This window comes from Apis mellifera, linkage group LG1 (assembly GCF_003254395.2).
Source record: "Apis mellifera strain DH4 linkage group LG1, Amel_HAv3.1, whole genome shotgun sequence".
Classification (NCBI taxonomy): domain Eukaryota; kingdom Metazoa; phylum Arthropoda; class Insecta; order Hymenoptera; family Apidae; genus Apis; species Apis mellifera.
The window spans coordinates 22,855,539-22,879,458 of record NC_037638.1 but is presented as its reverse complement, the minus strand read 5'-3'; the positions used below and the strand labels follow the sequence as shown (position 1 = coordinate 22,879,458).

At 40.5% G+C, this 23,920-nt stretch overlaps 1 protein-coding gene across 3 annotated transcripts in view; it reads left to right on the top strand.

Moving 5' to 3' along the window:
* The window catches only part of LOC410662 (lachesin), a 273,388-nt gene extending 254,303 nt beyond the window's left edge, over window positions 1-19,085 (top strand). For all 3 annotated transcript variants that reach the window (XM_026446143.1, XM_026446141.1, XM_026446142.1), the window contains one exon: window positions 7,530-19,085. In XM_026446143.1, coding sequence (XP_026301928.1) covers window positions 7,530-7,639 — 110 coding nt within the window. In that variant the 3' untranslated portion in view covers window positions 7,640-19,085. The remainder of the gene's footprint in view (window positions 1-7,529) is intronic.
* Window positions 19,086-23,920: the final 4,835 nt, after the last annotated feature.

The following is a 23,920-nucleotide window of genomic DNA, read 5'->3' as shown; positions in this document are numbered from 1 at the left end:
TGTACAAGTACATATGTACGACGTCGTTGCACGACGTAGTTGCCTCAAACCCGATGCCTCGTCGCTCCTGGAAACTTCCGGTTCATCGGCCGGTTTCCGTTATCGGGTTAAAGTATAGTAATATTTCCTACCCAAGCTCATCTTCGAACCGAAAAAAAAAAAAGAAAAGAAAAAAAAGAAAGAAAGAAAGATGGAGGCAAGAAGAGAGAACCATCCTTTTCTTCTAAATTCAAAGTAGACATAAATAGATCCGTCCGGGAATGGAGAAAAATGTGCGGCTCGAATGAACTCCCGAGACCAAATCCACGTCGCGGATAATAAAATCTCGTTTCTCGGGGAACGTAATTTGCGAGTCATATTTCCCGCGACGGAACGATGGAACTCTCCCGGTCCCCGATTTCATTCGAATTCTCCCTTTTCCACCGAAAAAAAAAAAAGAAAGAAAGAAAAAAAAGGAAAAGGAAAGAAAAAAAAATTCGGCCTATAAATATAAAAGGGAGTCGCTCGCGCGATAAAGGAAACGTGGTAAACGAGGCGTGCGAGAAAAGGAAAAAGAGAGGAAAGATCGAGGCACAGTTTCGTTCGGGTAATTTCCTTGCGAGGAATAAAAGGGTCAACGAAGGATAGCTTTCTAGTCTCCTGAGCCTTCTCTCTTACATGCGTGATGTATACGCGTCGATGGGGCGAGGCAACCCCTGATACAAATGCTACATTTACCTCTAGACATATATATATATATATATATATATATGGGGTAGATGAAGGGGATGACGAGGGTGACAAATGAATGCGTGGGTGATACGTGAGGAAGGACAGATCTCGTTCTTATCCGGCTGAAAGACTAAAGACACCTTGGGGGATGCCGAAAGGAAGAAGACGAAGAAAACGAGATATTCTTGGTCCGGATAGGTTTCGTATCGTAACTGCGCGATCGAGAGAACCAAGGTCGAATGCTTGCATATGGCAACAATGCTAGGAATTCGAGTTATCCGACGAGTTTCTTCGGTCGTTCGAGCCAATTTCAGAAATGAAATGACGCTTTCACGTAATCGCGGAAAAGAGTTGTTGTTCTTGGATAGAATGTGTACAAGAAAACGTTGTAATTGTGTAATTGTCGTAAAAAATATTTGATTCGTTTTGAAAGGATCGAGACAATGTTTAAAATTAGATATCGAGAAATATTTCGATCTGTCAAATGATTTAAATTAAAATTGCAAATATTGAATCAACTTTGATAAGTTAAATAAATTTCGGTAAGTTATATAAATTCAGATACTTTGCTTGGATAATAATTCTTTGTTTAAGGTAGATTTCTTTTTTATTAAATTTCTCCTGCATCTTACGTTAATACTGTTTAAGAAGTTTTATAATTCTCATCGTAATTCTCTTCATCACTTGTGAATATGTATTTTCAATTTAATCTTATGCGTGTTCTATATTCGGTTCTACAAATTATGCAAACGCATTTCAAGAATAATAACGTTTTTTCGATCGTGCGAAAATTAAAATTCCAATTTATTCGTGTTTTTTTTACTAATTTTTTGATCTATAAATTTCATTGATTTTTTTTCGTTCACAGATCTATTTACACAAAATGTTTGAGCCAATTCACCGGCCACGAATAAAATGATGTTGCCTGAAATTGCGAGAGAGAGAGATTTATTATTCAAAAATACAACATTCATCCATGTACACAATTCTGTTTATATCATTCCAAATATTCAATAGAACGTGATTCGTAACTTTTATCTTAAGAGTTGTTTTCATCTCTTTACGGTGGTTAAAATTAAAAAAAAAATACGTGTCAAATATTTTTATACCAATTATGTTATAACAATTATTTATTAATATTATCACGCTTAAATAACATTTATTCGTAGTTACATAATTGATTTTTCATATAACCTCGGAATTACAATATTATTTGCCATTATTATTATACCTTGAACGATAAATTATTGAAGTCACTCATCGAAGTATCTTTATTCTTAATTAATTAACTTCAACTATTAAATTTTGCCCTTAACATCTTCAGAGGAACACGGAGGAGGCACGTCTAATTTTCATTAGATTAAAATTATTCTAAAAAAAAAAAAATTAAAATCTATCAAACAACTCTTTATCCCACAGAATCAATTACAACAACGATAAAAACAAAAAATATCGATATTTCTCGACGATCAACTACTTCGTTAAACGTTATTGCCTTCGATTAAACTTCGGATCGGCCAATTTTTCCCGAACAACCTTTATTTATCCCGAAATTATTCCAAGTTCGTGAGCTGCGTTCCAGTGCATCGCGACTCAGTCTCGGGAAATTCTGCTGACTGGGTCGGCCCCGATAACGTCTGCGGCCATTAAAACAACAGCACGTTGCACGTAACTTTAGACGTCGCAAATTGCACGTGCCACGAGTGTAGGAGCACTCTAGGAGAGGGTGGATCCTCTCTCCTCGCTCGCCCTTGTCTCTCCATCCATCCGACGCCGATATATAAGCGATAACTCGATAACCTTCTTATTCCCTTCGACCTCATTTCCTCCCCTCTTCCCCCTCCTCATCGATTTATAACGTTATAACTGGCCTCGTCTTGCCACTTAAAGCTGACGGCTCTGTCAGCTCTCCCACGTCTTCTCTCCCTCCCTCCCTTCCTGCGTGAAATAAAAAAAAAGGGAGAAAGGAAAAAGGAGAAAGAAAGAAAGAAAGAGTTGGCAAGAGCGTTTCCATTAACGTCACGTTTGATTCTCGAAACGAAAACGTTGGCTGTTCCATGACGTCCAATATGCACACGATACGATGTTTGCGTTGCAATAAATATAAATTGGAACGTGGATGTACGGCGCAGATTTCGCGTGGATGCACGGATCGTAAATCAGGTCGGCTTATGCCTCGATACGATCGCTATAAGCTGATCGCGCCCATCTCCTCCCATCCCTCCCCTCCCTTTCGATGTGCCGGAAGGAAAAAGAATCACCTCTCACCTCATTTTTCGTGAGCGCGAGATAGGTAGGCGGACGTGTCACTCCTTTGATACTTGACAACGCTTATCTAAATGTGTTGGCGTGGAAAAAAAAAAAAGAAAAAAGAAAAGAATCATTTTGTGTTTGATCCGCAGATTATTCTGTTCGAAGAGAGAGAGAGAGATTAATCGTATAGATTTGGAGAGGAGCGACGTTGAATTTACGACGGAGGGAGGAATTTTCCTTTTTCCTTTTTTTTTTTTTGTTTTGAACGTGGATACGCGTTGTGTTAATAATAATAATAATAATGAAATAAGAAAAAAAGATAGGAAAGAAGGAAAGAGGCAAAAGTAGGTAAAAAGGTTGTAAGTTTTCGTTAAGGAAAGAAAAAAGAAAGTGAGAGGAGGAGGAGGAAAATGGGCAGAGCGAAAAAGCAAAGCGGTGTCGGCTGATAAAAATGTTTGCCACCGGCGTTACGCTACGAGACCAAAGTTCCCCCTTATCGTTGATTAAATTAGCGATAGGGAAGTTTGAGCGTCGTTTTAATGGATCGCAAAAACGAGAAGCTAGATAGGAGATGGCGTTACGAAAATCGATGACTGGGCTAATCCAGTTTTTCCGCAATTCCCATCCCCCTTCTTCCCCACTTTTGACAACATGAATTTTATTATTTGGGGTTTCGAATAGAAGGAGGAAGAAAAACCGAGAGACGCGTTCTATCGGTTCTGTCTTCCATCATTTGTTCAAATCAATCTTTTTTTCTTTTTTCATAGATCAATAACAAATAAATAAGGAAACAAAATTGAATTTTCGATTCACGATTTGTGGTAAAGTATCGAGAAAGAAGAAAACAGAGATGCGTTAAACGACATTCAGAGACAATAAACGATCGCGAAAGATGAGTGACGTATCGACAAAACGAGGAACGGTTAATCGGTCGTGGGGACAGATTCGAGTCGATTTAAAATTGGCAAATGTTGATTGAATAAGGAAACGAGGGGATGGATAGGGGGCGATGATAATAAATCTGCAGGGACGGTGAGCGTCATCGAAAAATTTCACGGCTTCGCCAACGTCGACACCTGTCGATATCGAGACGTTGCATTAAAATTCACCGGCATGCACCCGGATTAACCGAGATTCTTCGCGACGTAACTCGCAGCGGGTTCGAAAAAGGGCCGCGAAATCGCATCAACCCGCACGCGGCCAATTTGCTCTTTTCCATGAATAATTCCACCGTGAATCTTCGATCGCCGCTGTGAAACGAAACGAAGTGATAACGCGTGTGAAATATCAATATCGAAATGTGCATCGTGCGACCAACGAAATCCCCTTTCGAAATGACGAGGCAAGTAACAAAATCGTCGATGATAATCGTGTCGTAAAGAAAAACAACAGAATAGGAAGAATAGAACTAGAAAAAGTGAAATTTGAATTTCAAAATCGCTCTGGGAAGCAAAACAAAATCTGAAATTCTAAACAACGAAACAAAATCCGAGTATGAAAATTTACGAGTGCAAAGTACGATACGATCCTTAAACTTAGTTAAAGGATCTTCGTTATTAGGGGAACTGTAGGAAGGAGAAGTTGATAATCGGTGTAATAAACACGCTCGAGCAGAGGGTTCTCCTCGTTCCTCGTATCGACGGCTGTCGATATCTCGCCATTAAAATTCACGGTGGCGTTTCCCGATTTAGAGAGAACTTTTCGACCGACATCGCCTCTCTATCTCGAGAACGAGAGGTACATCGAGTTTACGTCGCCGGCGTCGCGTCGTCGTCGTCGTCGCCGCGTCGTCGCCACGGTACAGTTTCGGGCCGATCGTCGCCAACCTTGTTACTTTGCATTCGCGAACGACCATGTCCGCGCCGACACACGCTATGAAAAATACATAATTCTTCGGCCAGAAGCGAAGTGTCAATAATAATACCCACGTCTGCTCCGTTCCGCTCCAATGGCCGGCGATATTTCAAATCTTCCTTTTTATTTCACTATATAATATCCCCGTCCTTCGTGACATATTTGGGCCGCGATACCGAATAATCCGTTACGTCGATCCGTGATAAGAAGCGTGGACCTCCTTCCTCCTTTTACGCCCCTCCTCCTCTCTATCCTCTCCACCCGCGACATCACGTCCTCCCCCAGCCCTCTTCTTCGCCGTTTTTATCTCCACGAATGCTTTTCTCATTTCGCCTCTTTGTGATTTTTCTCTTTTCCCCGTTTCTTTGTTCCCTTCTCGCGCGTGTCCCTTTTCGCTGCAGTGTGTGCCATCCCTCCCTCGCCCACCTGTTTTTCAACCATTCTAGCCACGATGGAAACGATATATATATATGTATCTCAGAGAGCTAGACTCGCGTCGCCTGCTAGGATGGTGGAATACGGGCTGGTGAAATGTGGGGGAACGTGATGCAGATCAACGATAAATCAGAAATGGTGGATGTAAATAAAAATCTTACGAGGAGGAAGAATTGGAAAGGGGGAGGAGTTTTTTGCGAGGCGAAAGGCTTTCGTCGTCCCGACCGGCATCCAATTTGAAATTTTTCATCGGCCGCGATAACCGATACCGCGATTTGTAATTTCGGCCGCGATTCAACGTTCCAGACGTTTATTTACCCCCCGATATATCCCCCCCGTTCCATTCACTCGGATTATTTATAACTCTATTTGCTACATTCGAGCGAACCCGAGATAAATAGCCGAGACGCGATAAATTATGCTTCACAAGTTGCCACTTAATTCCATACATCTTGCTAGCTAAGAAGAGGGATATCGCGATATCTTTCTATTTGAAGGGACGGTTTAAAAATGATGTTCGATTAAACGTCGAAAAATTGATAAGTGAAATAATATTGTATATATAGAGAGAGATAAAAACGCGCGTTTCCTCTTCCATCCCCTGTTCCGCGCACCTGACGCCGCGTGTAAACGGTAAAGAGCTTGCTGTCAGATCGACAGGTGATTCTTAGATTCAGGGTAAGGCTTCTCTTGGTAACTTTGATTTCGACGAGATCGTCAGGGATTAGAGAAGAAATTGACTGATGTCGATTGTTTTTCGAACCTTCTTGTTATTATCGTACGAGGAAAAGAAAATTGTTATGACTTTGTATCATTTCTTCCATATCGAATATTCTTCGTCTCTCGATCTTAATAATCTTTTCGCTTAAATTTTATCGAAGATCCTTCTAAATATAAATCGTAGATCAAGGAACGAGATCGACGTCTCGTATCCAACAGAGGTATTTCCATCCTCACAATAAAGCTTTAAAAATACTTAGAGATACGTTTCAAAAGAATATTTTCGTGGAAAATGATCGGAAACGCGAGCGGGAAACGTAGAATTTTATTTTAAGATCGGCATCTTCAACACAAGAGAATTTAGGTGCAGCATATCCGTGATAGAAGGAGCGGCTCTCCTGGCCGATATATATATATATATATATATATATATATATATATATATATATATATATCGAAAAAGGGTGTATTTATTGGAAAAGCAATGAGATCTTGGTCGTTGCTCGAGCGAGCTTAGATCAGAGATAGCGCGAAAGGAACACCCGAGGGACTTTAGACTAAAAGTTCCGCTCGAGACGGCTCCCTCGCTTTTTCCTTGCTTAGAGTACGAGTTTTCTTCCCCCCTCCGGCAAGTTTTCGCCGGCGGAACGTTCACCACGTATGCCGTAGCACGCCAAGTATTTCGAAAATGTTCTACCTTAAATGTTAATTTAAATTCTGAACGATGCGACGCACGAAACTTCCTTCGACGGTGGAAGCTTTAAGAAAAATTTAAGCTCGAATAAATATCATTTTTTTCCCCTTCTAAACAACTTCCTTCCAAACGCGTACGAATTATCACACCAACCAAGAATTCTTCTCGACATTTTTTTTCTCTCTATCTTCTTTCTTCGTCGAATTTCAAAAGATACGCGTACGATCTGGAAAAATTTCGAGCCAATGATGACGAGATAACTCGGGGAAATTTCAAACGTTCGAGCGAACATTTCCAACATTTTGACACCTGATAATTACGATAATAAGCTTTGGAAATTAGGAACGTCGAGCAGTCACGCGGCGGCCTACGGTGCATTGATTAATATGATCAGATTTTACGGCATAAGCCAATAACAAATCCGTAATCCGGAGGGGGGGGGATATGCGATTCGCGTAACCGGAAAATTATAATCCCCTCCCCGCCCTTCCCTTCGTTCCAATTCGATTTGGCATCGAGCGAAAGGAACGCGAAACAAATTCTATTTCAGATTGTATTATATATCGTGTACAAAATTCCGTATACTTGAGATACAATCAATTCTCTGAAAAACCGGCCGTTTCAATAACGGTAGAAACAAGCGAATTCCAACGACGGGGATAGCAATATGCTTCTTCCTATATTCGCCTCGAAATTTCCACATCCGTGTATGCATCTTTCCTTATATAAACCCTCGCAAGAGAAACTACGCACTACAGCCTCTTCTCTCTCTTTCCATCTCGAGAAAGAACAGAGACACGCTTGTACAGAAGAGAAGGCGGCTGCAGTAAGAGTAAACGAGAAAAATGCATTTCTGTTTCAGGAAGCGCGTACATCATAAGATGGAGCGCCCCCCAGTTGATGGTGGTTGCGGTGCAGTATATCCTCACGGGGCCCTACATGCCCCCGTACGTGCCCCAGACGGCGAATTAGAGGACGGAGCTGAGGGGAAACGTGGCCGATGTTCTTCGTCCAGCACCGTGGTTTCTCCTCTCGCGCCCCGTCGTGCCGTCGTGATCCTTTGCATCCATGCGATACGCCGCGTCGCATCCCCACGGGGTGAGGGAGGGAGGGAGGGAGGGAGGGAGGGGGAGCCGTGTACGATGATACCTTCTCGATATCTTCCATTGGATACGTCCAAGATAATGGAAACACGTCCCTTTTCCGTTTTTTTTCTCTCTTTTTTTTCTTTTCACGTCGATCCATTTCGCAAAGAAAGAGGATATTTTCTTTAAAACGAAAGAAATGATTGAAATATATATATATATATATATTCGAGTGGTTTTATCATTTCTTTTTGAACTGGCCTTAAGGAAATATGCTCCTCGTTCGTATCGAAGAAGCGAAAACGATCGTTGGTACACCAATACACCGGATGTATGATATAGGAGATATTAGATTGACGGTTGATGGGATGTGCATTAGCGAAAACGGACGAAATTATTTGCCAGGTGGTTGTATACCTTCAATTGGATTGTTAATTGCAATCGAATATTAATTAGAATAATTGAATCACGTTATAGGTTGGCTGCCGGATTACGGGCTTAATTAGCATCGGATAGTTATTGTGAGAGGCGAATTATCTTGGTAAATTATTTGTCAGAAGTAATGAATTTGTCAGTATGAACGGTGAACGCAGTGTTGGTTGTTACACGGGGGCAATATGACCGTTGCATCTGTGTTATCTATTATAAATAATTAATCGATTAGGGAGGGGAGGGAACTTTGCGTTAATATTTATCTTGACATTTATCTTAATTGTTCATTCAGACATTTTATTACGATGATATTTTACACATGACGATATCAGATGGCATGCTTCTACTTTCAATTAATTCGATATCGGTTAATTTAATTTCATCAACCAACTAAAACTGTTCCTTATTCTATTCGATCTATAATATACGAGGAAATCGTCAATCAAGATCTTTGAAAACGTTGAATTAATCAAGCGTTTGTTGAAGATAGAGATTGAAAAGTGTAAGTGTAAAAAACAGGGGAGAAGAAGCGGAGACAAAAGCGAATGCTCCGATTCTTTGAAAGCATCCCTCGGCCTTTTCGTCGAAAGGACGCATATTCCGCGATAAATTTCGAGAACAATCAAACTCGATCGTCTTTCTCTCAAAATGATAAATCCACCCTCCGAGAATAACTCGACGAAACTCGACCGAACTCTGAATTCTCCTCGACCTTCCGTCTTCCCCTTCGTACTTGCCACGTAACGGAATACGCAATAGCGTCGATTAGAACGGAAAAATACAACACGTTGTCCCGGATAAATCTGGAGGATTGCATCTGAAAGGATGAAAAGAATCGAAAAAGGTGTCTCCAAAGAGGCGAGAGATACGCGGGATGTAGTGGACGCAAGGTTTGAAGAAAGGGGGAGAGAGAGAGAGAGGGAAGAAATTTGATTAATGCTTGGGCACGGTTGAAAAATGGCGCAACGTCCTCGCGGAATCGAGGAGAAGAGAAGGTTGAAGGCAGAAACGGCAACGCGATATTTTTAAAAACGGTCGCCAGAATCCAATTATCGAAACGGTTGGTTGGATCGTTGCTGGCCGGCGAAAAATTTCGTTTCTAGTTTCTCAAAAAAAAAAAAAAAAAAAAAAAGAAAAAAAAAATTTCACGTATCTCGGCAAAAAACTCGCCGGCCCGCTGATTTTCCGCCCGACACGTTTCAACTTTTACAAATTTCGCCCCATCCCCCCCTTCCTCTTTTTTTTTTTTTCAATCTTTCCTTTCGTTCGCGATATTGTTATCTAATATCGGGCAAATATTAAATGCCAAGTATCGATGGAAAATTTTCCTCTTTTTCTCTTCTTTTCCAGCGAAATTCCTTTTTTCAACCGTCCACTCCGATTTTCAACGCCTTCGATTCGCGCAAACGATTCGCTCGAATTACGCGTTAAAAAAATATATACGTATATGTATGTATGCAGGGAGATGGAAATTGAAACGAAACGAGGGAATTTTCTAATTTTAACGCGATAAAAGTGTCTGACAGTGGGGAGGGGCAGCGGTGCAAAAACATTACGTGAAACGGGGCACGCGCGCAGGGCTCGCCTCATCCCGGCTCCCTCTCAAAGGCCGAAATTACTATGATTTTCAGGCGAACGTATTAATCATCCCGCTCGCCTGTAATTAAGAAACTTTCCATTACCGATCGTATAATCGGTACGTGACGTGTAATTGGGTTTCGCGGATATCGTCTGTGAGAGGGTGGTAAATTAAAATAGCTCTTGCCGCTCGAATTAATTATCGAAAGAAGACACAAAGACATCAAACGATACGGAGAATCCAATTCCACGGCACGGCTGATGAACGAATCCCGCCGCCGCCATCGCCGCGTGTCGAGTATAAATCGGTTAATCGAAAAGCATTCGATTCGCCGAAGGAACGGGGCCGGGAGAAATTCAAATTCGCGCCAACGTTTCATAATCCAGCCGGAACGAAGCGCAAATATTAATAACTGGCCGTGTTTTATCTGTAATTCAATTTCCACGGTAATTAAATACCACCCCCTGTGCAGCATTCGTTCATGAAAATTTACGACACTTTTATCACGACGAGGCTTCTTAAGTCCTCTTCTTCTTTCATTTCATCCCTCTAATCGAGACGAACGCGTTTGTCCTCGTTCGCGTCCTAATACGTTACGTTAAAATGTTCAAAGTGTTCGATCGATTTCTATAATTTTTATATATTATCGAAGATTAAGAAATAAACTAACTAATGAGAGTTGACGACTCTCCACCAACGTTGGCGTAATAAAATTCTACTAGAATCGTTGGAAACCATTCTCACGCGTGTGGATAATTCCGTTGGTCGGTCACGCGAGTCGGTCAGGGAAGCCTGTATGAAAAGTTTCGATCGCGCGAAAAGGGCTTCGATATCATTCCGACCGGAAAGTGTCTCCGTAGCTGGAAACTTGCCCCGATTCGAAAATTGAAAAGTTCTTCTTCGTCGATAGCGTATCTTCCCTCGAATAAAGATTTCTTCGAAAACATGGGCATTTTGAAAAAAACGAGAGGAAATACCAGGAACGCGATTCCTCGTTTAAACGTACGAGAACGAGAGAGAAAGAGAAAGAGAGAGAGATTCGTAAAACGTAGGAAAGACTCCAAGAAGGGAGATTTGTCTGTTCGACGAGATTCCTCGGGATCTCCAATCCCGGGATTACGGTTCGTGCATCGAGAAACCACTCTGTCTCTATTTTGGGATTAGCATTTAAATGAAATCGCGAATTAGCGCGGCGTTTTAGATTTATCTTGGGGGGAGGGAGCGTCGCCAACGAGGCGCCACGCGGTCGAACGATAAACTTCATTCGAATTCGGACCACGAAGCCAGCCGAAACCGGTTACATTATAATTCCTCCTGCAATCCTCCTCCCGTAATTGCCGCTACCCTCCCCAACGATTTAATCGAGATACCCCTGTCCTTCCTTCGATGGAAATAACTCGCAAATATCCGTTTCAAAAAATTTGCAACAACAACTTCGTTCGAGATCCATTCCAGTTCGAGAGATCGATGTCGATGTGCGCATGCACGCGCTAGACGAGACAATTCGCATTCGAGCCACGAAACAACGCGCACGGGCGAAATATCTCACGCCAATATAATTGTACGCGTTTCAGAGGTATCATTTCGTAATCTATGTAGCGCTGGTCGGATGAGGGATTATGTTAAGCGATGCGTGAGCGGGTACAGTGGACGGGAAGCCAGCCGTAACGGAGATACTGCTCGGTGACGTCGTTACACGCCACGGGTGTATTCCCCGTGCACGCGCCGATAGAATACACGCCTCCCTATTTAGATGCGTGCACGGATAGGAGCCGTGTGTCGTCGACGTGAATTTTATTCGTTCCTCTCTCTCTCTCTCTCTCTCTCTCTCTCTCTCTCTCTCTGTCCAGTTCTAATTTCTGCTTCCTGCTCGAGGATATCGAATCGAAAGAACGAACATTGAAGGAATTGAAGGAACGAAACAACATTTCTCTCTTAACACGTTTTCGCTGGAAGTTTAAATGTAAATAAAAATGAAAGAATCATTTTCGTTGAACTTATAATAGGTTGAAAATTGAACAGGTATTTGGATAAATCGTATATGGAATAGCATTGTTGTTAGTTTTGTTCTTTTTATTGAATATGAAATTATTCCAGTAAAAAAAAAAGAAAGAAAGAAAAGGTAATCGTCCGAGAGTAGAAGGTTAGAAAAGACGATATTACCCTACTTTTCCCTTAAACCCTGGAAAGATTGGAAAATTTACATGGCAAAGAAGGAACATTGTTATTGGGAGATTGTTTAAAACGGCGTCGGGTGTGTGTTAAGGTTGATTTAAGTTGACTCTAGTTTGCTCTTGCAAGCCTCCTCGGCCAGACGAAGAATCGAGGTTATGCAAATTACTCCTTAAGTAGATGATAACCCAAAGTTAACCCAGATCCAAGCCACGGTTAAGCCATTCCTTATGTATCCCCTTATATCTTCTTATCCCCCGCTATTATATTTTACCCCTCCCCTCCCCACGATTACTTGTCGATTATCGTCGTTAAATTTTTCATTCAGTTTAGCGCGGTACGTATCCCGTTGGTTCCTTGAACGTGATACAACGTTGGCCAGAGATTATTGGAAATAAATTGTGCGCGTTTTCACGAGATATTTCAAAATGAAGGAAAATTGTTTTTTCGACGCGATGGCGGAGAGGAGTATTATCTTGGGTGAATGTAACGCGTCCGAATGGGCGATGGGACGCGTTTACCGTTGACACGAGTTTCGATTAATAAGCAGAAAATTACGACAGTGCGGGCAACAATGGGGGACCGTGCAGACTAATGGTCTCGATCCCGTTTTTCACTACTGTGAATTACAGAAAAGAGAGCGAGAACGGTTCGACGCTTGTATTTAATGTATTCCCTGTTTATATCGTTCGAGCTAGATTAAAATTTAATGTTTTCGCGATTTCATTTGACGCGAGAGCCCATTACATTACGAAACGAATCGTGTTGAAACTTTTTACACGATTGTGATGGATTTCAAATTACCTTTTTTTTTTTTTTAGTATTGTATTTTTTTATACCTTTTTTTAGAAAGTTTGTCGTTTCTTTTTTTTTTTTTTTTTCAAATAATTATTAGATCGAACGAATCTCGAATATTCTTCCATTTATTTCGGGCTGTTTATATCGTTACACCGGTCAAAGTGGAGAAATTTATTCGGCTCTCGAATATTTAACACACGAGTCAAGTAGTATAAATCGAGCATGTATCAGACGCTTGACGAAATTTATCACTACGACCGACAATTATATTTCATCTTATAAATTCGCGCAGACAACATTCCCAGTGTAATATTTTATATCGTCGCTCTCGTGAAAAAAAAACAAAAATATATTTCTCGTATTAATGCAATAACCGAGGCAGAATCGAGAGCAAATTTTATTCCGTTTTAAATCTCAAACGTTCTCGCTAATTCTCGTGAAATTTGTAAAATATATCCACGATCTTCTTTCCCCGTTACAAATTAATAACAACGTTTCATTCGTCCCTTACAACATTCCGAGCAAACGAGTATTCAAATTAGCATTGGTTTGTTTCAAAAAAAAAAGATTCGATAAATGGAATCGCACGTGGAAAAGAAATCGTCGAATTCGGGAGAGAAAAGTGAAAATTCGAGGGAGGATCGAGAAATAATAATCAAAAGTTTACGTAAAGAATTTCTATTTCGTACGAAGTCCTGTTTCTCCATACGAACTCCAAAGTTTAAAAGTATTTATTATTTTTATATGCGGGAGAAATTTCTTTCCACCGCGTTATTCGTATAAGAAGAAGAGAAAAGTTTCGCTCCGCGAATCTAAACAAAAATGGCCGAGGATAAAAACAAAAGCGCAAAATTCGTGACTTTTTTTTTTTTCAATTGCAAAGATTTACGTCGTTTCGTTCGATCTCGTCGCGGAAACGAGAGAGGAGAATTCCGTTGGAATAGAAGATTGTTGGACGATCGAGAATCGGAGCTGAGAAACAAGAGGATCGATTTAAATTGCTCGGCCACCGTGAACGTATTTGCATGATAGTGATTTTCGTGGTTTCGTGCCACGAATCAGCATAATAATACTTCTGAGAAATGTAACAGACTGGAATCGGACAAGAGCTTGTGTATATATATATATGTATAATATTGTACGAAATTAGAGGTTAGAGATGGAATGATGGCGCGGGACGGTTAGAAACGGATCCTGTTATACATAATCTGTGTTACGGTCCACGAGCTTTTCTCGTCCGGTTTAACACGCCCCATTCGTGGCAGAATTCATCGCGGCGAAAGTATTGTCTCGTTCGCGAAAACTCGCCCAATCTGTTGCTCTCGTTTCTTTCATTCGAACGAGTTTCATCGAATCTTTTCCTTCTTTTTTTATTTTCATACGCGTGAAAACGATCGATCGATCGATCGATCGAAATTCATTCTCGTAACGCGAAGAAATTTAATCAGAGATACGCGTTCGAAGGAATAAAGATTCGACGAGTTCGGTCGAATTCGTCGAATTTGCATTATTTATTTTTAACCAGGAACCGGACGATCGGGGAAATTTTTTAACGGGGACGGGATTAACGTGGAAAAACGTTGCTCGGGAAATATCTTTAAAATCCACTCGGAGTTTTAATCACCGGGCAACCGGCGAAAGCAATAAAACTAACCGCCGTATATACGTATTATACATTGAAACAAAAAAAAAAAAAAAAAAAAAAAACGAGGCCATTGTTCGTATTTCGTTATTTTCATATTTACCGGAAAAACAGGACATATCGGGAGATTAAATGGGAGAGAAGCAGAGAGGAGAAATAATCTTGATTGCAATTACCTCCAATCGCGTAAAAAATAAAGTGGAAAAAAAAAAAATTTCCCGAGACAAAATAATCGGATGAAATTTATATTTAACGATTGTTAAACAAATCAGGAAAATCTCGCGAAAAATTGTGGCAAGGTCGTTGCTAGAAAGTGGAAGAATATTTAAATGAGACACGCACGCGCGCTTCGAAACTCACCCTCGCCGATGATTTTATCGCTCCATTTTTTTTTTTTTTTTTTTTTCTTTTGCATACGAGGTGCAACTGTATCAGGCGTCATAAAAGTTTGCTCGTTGCGTCGGGAATCACCGGGGTCCCGTCAGAATCGTGGACGGGAGGAAGAGAGAGAGAGAGAAAGTAAGCGAGAAGGAGGGAGGGGTGGATAAAGGAGTAAAGAGAGAGGGCGCGATGTGGGTGGAGAGATCCTGTTATACACAGTCTGTATCATCACTTTGCGATGTACTTGCGAGCTTTTCCCGCCTCGTTTAACACGGCCCATTCATAATAGGGTGACGGGCGTAAAAGTATTGCCGGTTATCGCGGTGGCCGCACCACGTACCTCGCCAAACATTGTCCGACCTCCGATTTACCACCTCTGCTCGGCCACCCTCCCGTAGAGGGACACCTATTGTCCCTGAGTTACGATGCACCGGGGTCGGCCACCCACGGGCCGACACTTTTACAGGCCCCCCCCCGACCCTTGCCGCCTCATAATTGCCAGATTGCTGAACGACAAAACTAGCTATCCCTCCACCACCGCCTTCTACACGAACGAACGAGAAATAACGCGATAAATCTCGTTACGTAGAATACGCCGCCACAATGCAGTCTCCCGTTTATTATATTCAATATCGCGTCCGATTTTCTTTTTTTTTTTTTAAATTACCCGAATAAAGAAGTTAGCTCTATTAATCATGAAGGTCGAAGTTCGATCTTCTCCGTTTACTGATTTTTTTAGTGGATGAGAAAATATTTAAAGAGGGAGATAAGTAATAGTTTGAAATTATTAATTAAAATCTAAAAGAATTTTTAATTTTATATTAACGCGTCAGTTTCAACCATTTTCCCACGCGATACCTCTATCGTAGCCATCTTCCATCCCTTTGTTTACGAAATCCAGTTTATCGTATCGTTACGTTCACCCTCGAGAGAGAGATCCAGTCGTTTATCAAAGTCCGTTGTATCACGATGATAGAAATCCTTTGAGATGCATGCGTATCCACGTTTAAGTTCCTCAGGGGGCGGCCTCCTAATCGGAAAGTTTGATTTAAACAAGAGAGGTGGTGGCCGGTTTGTCTTGCTGTCGATTTAAGGAGCGCGCATCTTTTTCGTCCCCGTGGAAAGATCGGCAGACTTACGACGGGCGGCGAAACTTCATTCAGACGCGGGCCAACTTTTCCACCAAGTTGGCGAATTTATTTCACGGCCGTATCAGACACGTTGATCCCTGGGAGCTTTCGAGGAGCTCTCAGATTCGCATCGACCGACTTTCGCATCGTTCAATGTTTCGAGTTTCAACGGTGTTTCTTCGGTTCGCCAACCGAGGGATTGGTCCGAGTTACTGTTCGACGAACAGGCCGAGACACGGGAAGCGATCGTTCGGTCGTTAAGGCGTCCAAATCTCTTAACGTCGTTCCCCTTTCGCGGTTAAAGTTACGGGGACGTCCCCGTTTTATCAATTCCCGGATAAAAGACAGCGGAAATTTCCTTCCAAAAGATTGGAATGCTTCGCTTTGACAAACTCTTTTCTTTTGTAATTGTAACATCTGTAATCGAAATTAGAAATTCCCGTATATTAACTTTTTTAGAGAATCGGATCTAATTCGATCGAATTTTCAATAAGAGAGGTATCGAAAAAAAGATACGAAACATTAATGAGAGAATAATTAAAGTAAGTCGCATGCCATCAATGAACAATAAATTTCGCCCATCTGATATTAAATAATTCTTTTCTAAACTTTCTGTTCGAAACACGGCTCTCCCCCGCCGACAAAAGGTCGGAACACCGATCGCATACGCAATTTCACCGATCCACCCACCGATAGTCAAATTGTGAAACAAGTTGAAAGTATTATTGCTTATACTTTAATGTATCGTTATATTGTATCGAATGTTTTACGTAAGGACCTCGAGGTTAAGTAAGTACTTTCGGTGCTCAACGGGGGACGAATGAAGGTTTACAAGAAATTAATAATTGTATCATTACCGGAAGTCCCCGAATCCCGTTGGAAGAGCGAAACGAACGAACGCGCGAAAAGAAATATTCAAGAATCTACTCGCTCCCCCATTTTTTTTCGTCGTTTCTCTCGTCCACGGGTACTCGTAAGCTGTAAGGGAATTGTAAATAGCTCAGTGTATAAATTTCAGTTCCGGATTCATTGTATAAACATTATAAATACGTCTGAAAAGAGCGTCTGAATTCGTTCGATATCATCCCCCCCGTTTAAAAAGCGGTTCTCGATACGAGTTTGACGCGCGAATCTCTGTAAATAAATAAATAAATAAATAAATAAATAAATAAATAAATAAATCGATCACATAAGAAGTGCCAAAATACGTGACTCACATACATACATATGCATACGTGGATACACGCATGTAACAAAACATATATAAATAATACGTGTACACACGAATCGAGAATCAACGCTCGTTTCCTGCAATAACAAGCGAACCCGGGTTGATACCTCACCTCGATACCGAAAGTTCGGCAAGAGAGAGAGAGAGAGAGAGAGAGAGAGAGAGAGAGAGAGAGAGAGAGAGAGAGAGAGGATGGAACGTGATAGAATAACGGATATCCGGCTATGTGTTAGCCGGCTATTTGAATAATGAATGGCCTGCTGATTCCCATCACCCTGTAGTCGAGCATAGAAGGATTATTCGCGAGTAAACGTCTCTCGCCAAACTTATCGTGCGTCGTCTTCTTTCCACGCATCATAAAAGATGCGTTTGCGTTTCAATGACGTAACGTCTTTCCTTTTTTTTCTTCTTTTTTTCTTTTTCGTCCCCAATTGCGGCTTTTCATCCAAGTAGATTTGTCTTTTAATTTAACAATCGAAAAAGGGGTAGGAGGAAACGTAAAACGCGTTCACTTTTCTTTCTTTCAAGTTGTGTTCGAGAGATGTTCGTAAAATTAGACTCGTAAAAAAAATCCTGCAATCTAGATTACTGCCATTTATATATACCAAACTTTACTGCCATTGTACGACAGATTACTGTTCGTGCAATCATCAGAAGAGCAAGATAGAGAGAGAGAAAAATCGGTGTGCTTTTTTTTTTCTTTCTTTTTATTTAACATACTGTAGCGAACGATTGTTGTTAAGATGACGAGATTTCGTGTACACGTGTGTGAGAGAAACGGGAAAGAAGCTCTAGTCCTAAGAAGGTTTGAACGATAATTTAATTATGTCGTCGTAAGTCTCGTATCTTATAGGCAATTCCGCCAATTGCTTGCCACAAAATCAATCCTCGATCGTCCGATTAATTGTTGTTAATTATTATTATATTGTTGAGATCGATCAGATCTTTGGAGAGACGACGTCGACGACCGTCGACGGTTGAGTTTTGTGGCTGGCAACTGTTTCACTGTGTTCCTGTAAATAATTATACATAAACGAAAGGTGTAACCTGCTTAGAATTAACTAACTAATTAACTACGGCGTAATTATAACGAACATCGTTTCGAAACGATGGAAACGAAACGTGGGATCGACGAAGAAGCCTCAAACCACCCCCTTTCTTCCTCCACCCTTCTTCTTCTTCTTCTTCTTCTCCATCCTTCATCTTCTTCCTTCTTCGCTCGCGCGAAGAGAGAAATTCCAACGATTGCTTTTTTTCCAAATTTCGAAATTACGAAATTCCTTCCTTTCTATCGTATTGTCGGACGCATCGCGAGAAAGTATTTTATTAATCGATTTCGAAGCCTCGGAGAAAGGTTGCGAGATGTTTCGATATTTTTGCGGACAAATCCATTTTGAGTAAGAATTTCAAAAGTACGAACAAACGATCGTGAAATTATTATAAATCTTCGATCATATTTGATTCGAGAAATTCTTAGAAAAGTTTTTTTTTTTTTTTGCGTTGTAAAGAAGAGATTTGGACGAATTAGATGAGTATCTATCCGTACGAGATAAGATCCGTTGCACGATTGAGTGAGAGAGAAAGAAAGAGAGAAAGAGAGAGAGAGAAAGAGAATTCGCAAAAAAAAGAAAGGCGACCGCGAATCTGTCAAAGGATAGAGATCATCGGAGAGGAAGATATTACACACACACACCTGAATTCAGGTCAAGATGAAAAAGAAAAAGAGAGCAAAATAAAAGGCACCGGAAATCGCTTTTAATGTGCATCATAAACTCGCTGCGTAGTGTTACTCTAAATGTTGCTACATTTAATATGTAAGTAATAGATTGTGTTTTAAATTGTGTAAAGAAAGAGAAATCGGCGGATCGATTTATTATTTCATCATCACTTCACGCAAGTGGGACAAGTTGTGTCAATTAAAAGTGTATAAAAAAAGAAAAAGAAAGAAAGAAAGAGAGAGAAAAAAAAGCCCAAAGCGAGAAATTGTTGACCGATGGCCGGGTCCTTTCCTTTCGGTTTTCCATATTGTGGAAAATATGTTTTCTGTCCGCGTTATTGTACATTTTTCATAAATTCCCTTATTGTGATAAATTTATCTAGAACTGTACGAATAAAAGAATCAGAAACAGAGATAACAGTGTTGTTTTCATTATCAAACCGCCGCGACCAAAACCACCCTTCCAAAACTGAAAGAGAAAACTGAAAGCCACGATGAATTGGATAGCACACTTTCGCGAATATTTAATTAAAGTCGTCTACATTATCGCTTCATTACTGAAATTTGTATATATATGGTGATGCCGCGTCAACGTGAATGGAGGGGAGGAGGAGGAGGGAGGGGGAGATATAAAATGATAAAGCATTCGAATTAAGTCTAATTAACAACGAATGTAATCAAGTCTAATTGAGATAGCTGCTCTGTTACGTGGCTGTCCATTCAGAGTGCATCATCCTTGTACGCATCATTTCATTTTACCAAATAATAACGAACGAACTTATTTGCATGGAAAATATAATAACTCGGATGGACATTAAAAGAAAGAAAGAAAAAAAAAAACAATGCACAAAGTAAATATATCTCCGACACGCGATAGGGAGAATCTTTAAAAACTTTTAAAAAACGCAAATATTTTCAATTTTAATTAATGCGTTATCTCGCGTCGCAACGAGGGATCAATCAATAATGAATCCTTGCTTCGATAAAAGAAAAAAAAAAAAAAAAGGTCGAGTAAACATTTTGTTTATTACTCGTTATTACGTAATGCAATATTACGCATCGCGTATTGTGTAAATTCGAAAGAGAAAATCGGATTAGCGCGTTTAAAAGCCACCAGAAGTTATTGGATTCGGATGCATTATGGTAATAATACATTATAGGTGTATATCCCGGAGAAATACAAACTGTATCTCATTGAATTCCGGATATTTTATATCGCCACTATTCGAATTCAATCAGCGATTACTGTACGTAGTCGATACAGAATTTGCCGACAATTTTTTTGGTTAAACGTGTAAAATATGAAACATATGTTTCGTTTCACGACTGTGATGTTCCTCCCCCCAAAATAGAATCGATATAATCCGAACAGAAAATTTTATTATAGAGCGCGAGGATGTCGAAGCGCGATACTTTTTCGTAACCAAAAATCGTATGAATCCTCGATTTTTATACGCGATTTGAAAATAAAAAAAAAAATAATAAAAAAAGAAAAAAAGCGAGAAATACGAGGTGTAAATAAAAAGTTGGTGGAATGTTTTTTCTTTTTTTTCTTGTTTTTTTTTTTGTTGTTTTTTCCTATTTCGGAAAAATTGCAGCAATTTTTTTTTATTGAGCCGTATAATTGATAGTGATCTCTACTGTTGGTTCAAATTTTACGATTATATCACCTGTGATTTATACCATAGCACGCATTTTTCACCACGCTTGTTTTTAACTGTTGCCACAAGAGAGATGATAAAAATATCTCACGATATCTTTCACGAACGAGCAATGAATTAATTAGGAAAAATGTTTCGAAAAATCTTTTTCTCTCCGCTTGAATCATTTCATGAACGTTCGTTTCTCCTTCTTTTCACCCTCTTATATTCATATATCCTCTTTCACAATTGACAACGAAGTTAAGAACGTAAGAAAACGAAGAATATTCCATTTTTCGTCCATTATATGCATCTTTGTCGCAAATTTGATTATGAATCATAAATCGATGAATAAAGCAACAAAGATAAAAGAGAAGTGGATACGAAATATCCTCGAGAGATATATAAAAAATGCTCGTGACAGGAAGGAGGATCTTTTCAAGGTCCATCATCATCTTTTATCCTTGAGCTCCTTTCGAATAAGCATATCAAAACATCGGTTGATAATATAAAATATCGTGACTCGGGTTTTACGATTCTTGCGGATTCGAGGATTATATACGAAAGGTTGGAATGGTTTGTCATTTCTCTCTCGTCAACAGTCGATATAGTTAATTTGAAACGATATTTTAGCGATATATTTTAGTTCGTTTAGTTGAGGAATGAGCCGTGTCAAACGGAGAAAAGAAAGCTGACACTTTTAACACGGTTAACGATCATTTTGTTCGCGAATCCGAGAACCAGTTTATTTTACAGCTTAAAAGAATCGAAGCTAGGGATTAAGAATAGAATTAATAGAGAGATTTTTTATTTTATTTCGAATGTTTCTTTCGCAATAAAATAAAAACAAAAAGTTATTCTTTATAGAATAAAAAAAAAAAAGGATTTCATTTTGAATATAGCTTCCATTTTTATAAATAATAAACTCAATTTCTTTAATAATAAATTTTTGATGAACTCCCCTTCTTATTGATTTTAATAATCTTGAAATAAAATTATAAAGCATCTTGCCGATAAATAATCTTTTTTTAAAATATCGTAAAAAAAAATATATATATATACATTGCTAATAATTTCGCGATAATAATTTTCCCTCTCTATGACGATGAAGAATTTAATAAACTCGAGTAGAGAAAGATCTAATATTTACTCGAACACCGATATTGACTGCAAATACATAGACCACGACACCACGTTTACTCGACTCTAATATTTTCGCCAAGTTCCTGCTTTCGACCTGGGCTACCCTTTGAACCTGGTGAAAGACAAGAGGTGCAAGTCTTAAAGGAGGTCTGCCGGTTTTCAAAGTGGCACGCGATATCCCCAAGGGACTCTTCTATCGAGGATTTGAATAATTCTCTCTCTCTCTCTCTTTCTCTCCACCCCTTCCTTTTCTCTTTTTCACCGCAGTCGCTGGTCACATTCCACTTTTCAGCGTGTTCTCTCGAAGATTTCGCCTAGGTCTTGGGAATAGATTTACTGAAAGACCAGAAAGATTCTTCCGATTCCAAATTACACGTGGCTTCTGTCGTTAGAGAATTAACCATCTAACCATGGAAGATTGAATTGTATCAATGCCTTTAAATACTTAACAATGTATAAACATTGAAAAGGAAGGATTTATCTCCTCGAATTTCATATTCGTTTTTCTTCAACGTGCGCGCTTAACGATAAATAGAATTACGGGGCGTAAACGGGTTGGCCCGCTATCCGCCCATTGATCGGCACGATTTCTTCCCCGATTACGCGAGAATTTTCATTAAATTCTTGCGCTTCGTAACAGCCATACTTGAACGAGCGGTTCGCGAAGTGGAGCGTAAATGAAATCCAGCAACGGAGTCACCGCTGAACGAAGTCGAAGGAGGGAGAGGAGGAAAAGGAAGCGGGGAACGGTGGGAGGATCTCCTTAATTAAGATTGTCACCTTCGTCCACACGGAAGCTTGTATTGAATTGGCCTTGTTACCTTCCTCTTGCATCCGGGAAAAAGCGGCTGAATAATGACTATGCATAAGGACGCGCAAAGGATTTCATATAAATGATAATGTTCCCCGGTTCTGCTCCTTCCGTCTCCGGTTACCGGCCGGGACGGGGGCTCAAAGGAATTACAAATTTCGACCAAAGGGGGGGGAGGGGGCGCCAAAATTGGTCGCATGAAAAATACATTTAAAAATATACTCTCGGTCCAAGTTCTCTCCTCCCCTCTACTCAATATCTCTGATATCGTCGATAAACCCTTGGTCGTTCCCTTTGACCCCTCTCTCTCTCCCTCTCTCATCCATAGGGTGAATATAGGACGAGCCAAAAACCAATCCTTTTTTCCACTTGCACTCGTGCAATATACGAAGCATTTCTTCGGTTGATTCTTAAATTTATTGACGCACTCTCTCTTGATCCGTAACAGAGCAAAGATAAGCGAAAATCTCGGCTCATAATGGAACGAACGGTGTTCCAGAAGGGAGGAGTGTTTCGAATTTTCAGAATTCTCGCGTTGGACCCAATTACCGGGGGGCGAATACGTAAAGGAATCCCGTGGAATCTCGTGCCGTTTCCCATCTTCCGTCCTGCTCCTCCTCCGCCTCGTTTTACTCTCGCGTGTAACCAAAACTTGGTTAATTCGAGTAAATTTTGGTGGGTGGACGGGTTTGCGCGACGACGACACCGACCACCACCCACCCTCCCCGCCCGCTTGACAATATAACAACTTAATTCGGTCGCATATTCACGGGAAACCGAGCGGACGATTCCCATGAGGCGATCATACCGGGGCGGGTTTAATGAAAACGAATAGCACTTTCCTCGGGGTTGGAGAGGGGGGAGGACTACTGCCGTAATGATTCAAAATGTAGGCCACACGTTGCTCGCATCGTATCGGGCACAACAACCCCGGCTCGTCTGTATTTCGTGGCACGAAACAATTACAACGCTCCCCTGTAATTGAAACGAACAGTATTTTCCTCTCTCCAACTTTCCTTCCCCCCTACTACGAATTCACCGGAGCATTTCTAACGAGGCTTTTTTAAACTTTCCAAGAATTCCAACCGATAGAAACTATCCTTTTTCTCCCTCAAACAAAACCATCTCTCTCTTTCTCTCTCATCTTACGCATCGAGCTTTCGATTTTTATCTTTCTTCTTTTCCTTCCTTTCTTTCTCGTCCCGCATTTTCATACCTTTTCATCGATTCTCGAACGGCGACGACGTTATTTTCCAGCGGCTCGAATCGAAAAAAGTAATGGACATAAATTACGCATTAACGGGGTTCTCTAGGCTTTCCTCCACGAGGAGGAACGATACACTCGACTTTAACGACCATCGTCGTTTCCTTCTTCGTAGTCGGCCGTTAGAGAAACGCGACGACGGAATGCGACAACAAATCACATTCAGAAGTACACTCGTCCCCCCGCGCGGGAAGAAGGGAGGAGGGTTACGGGAAAGGTCTGCGTTTG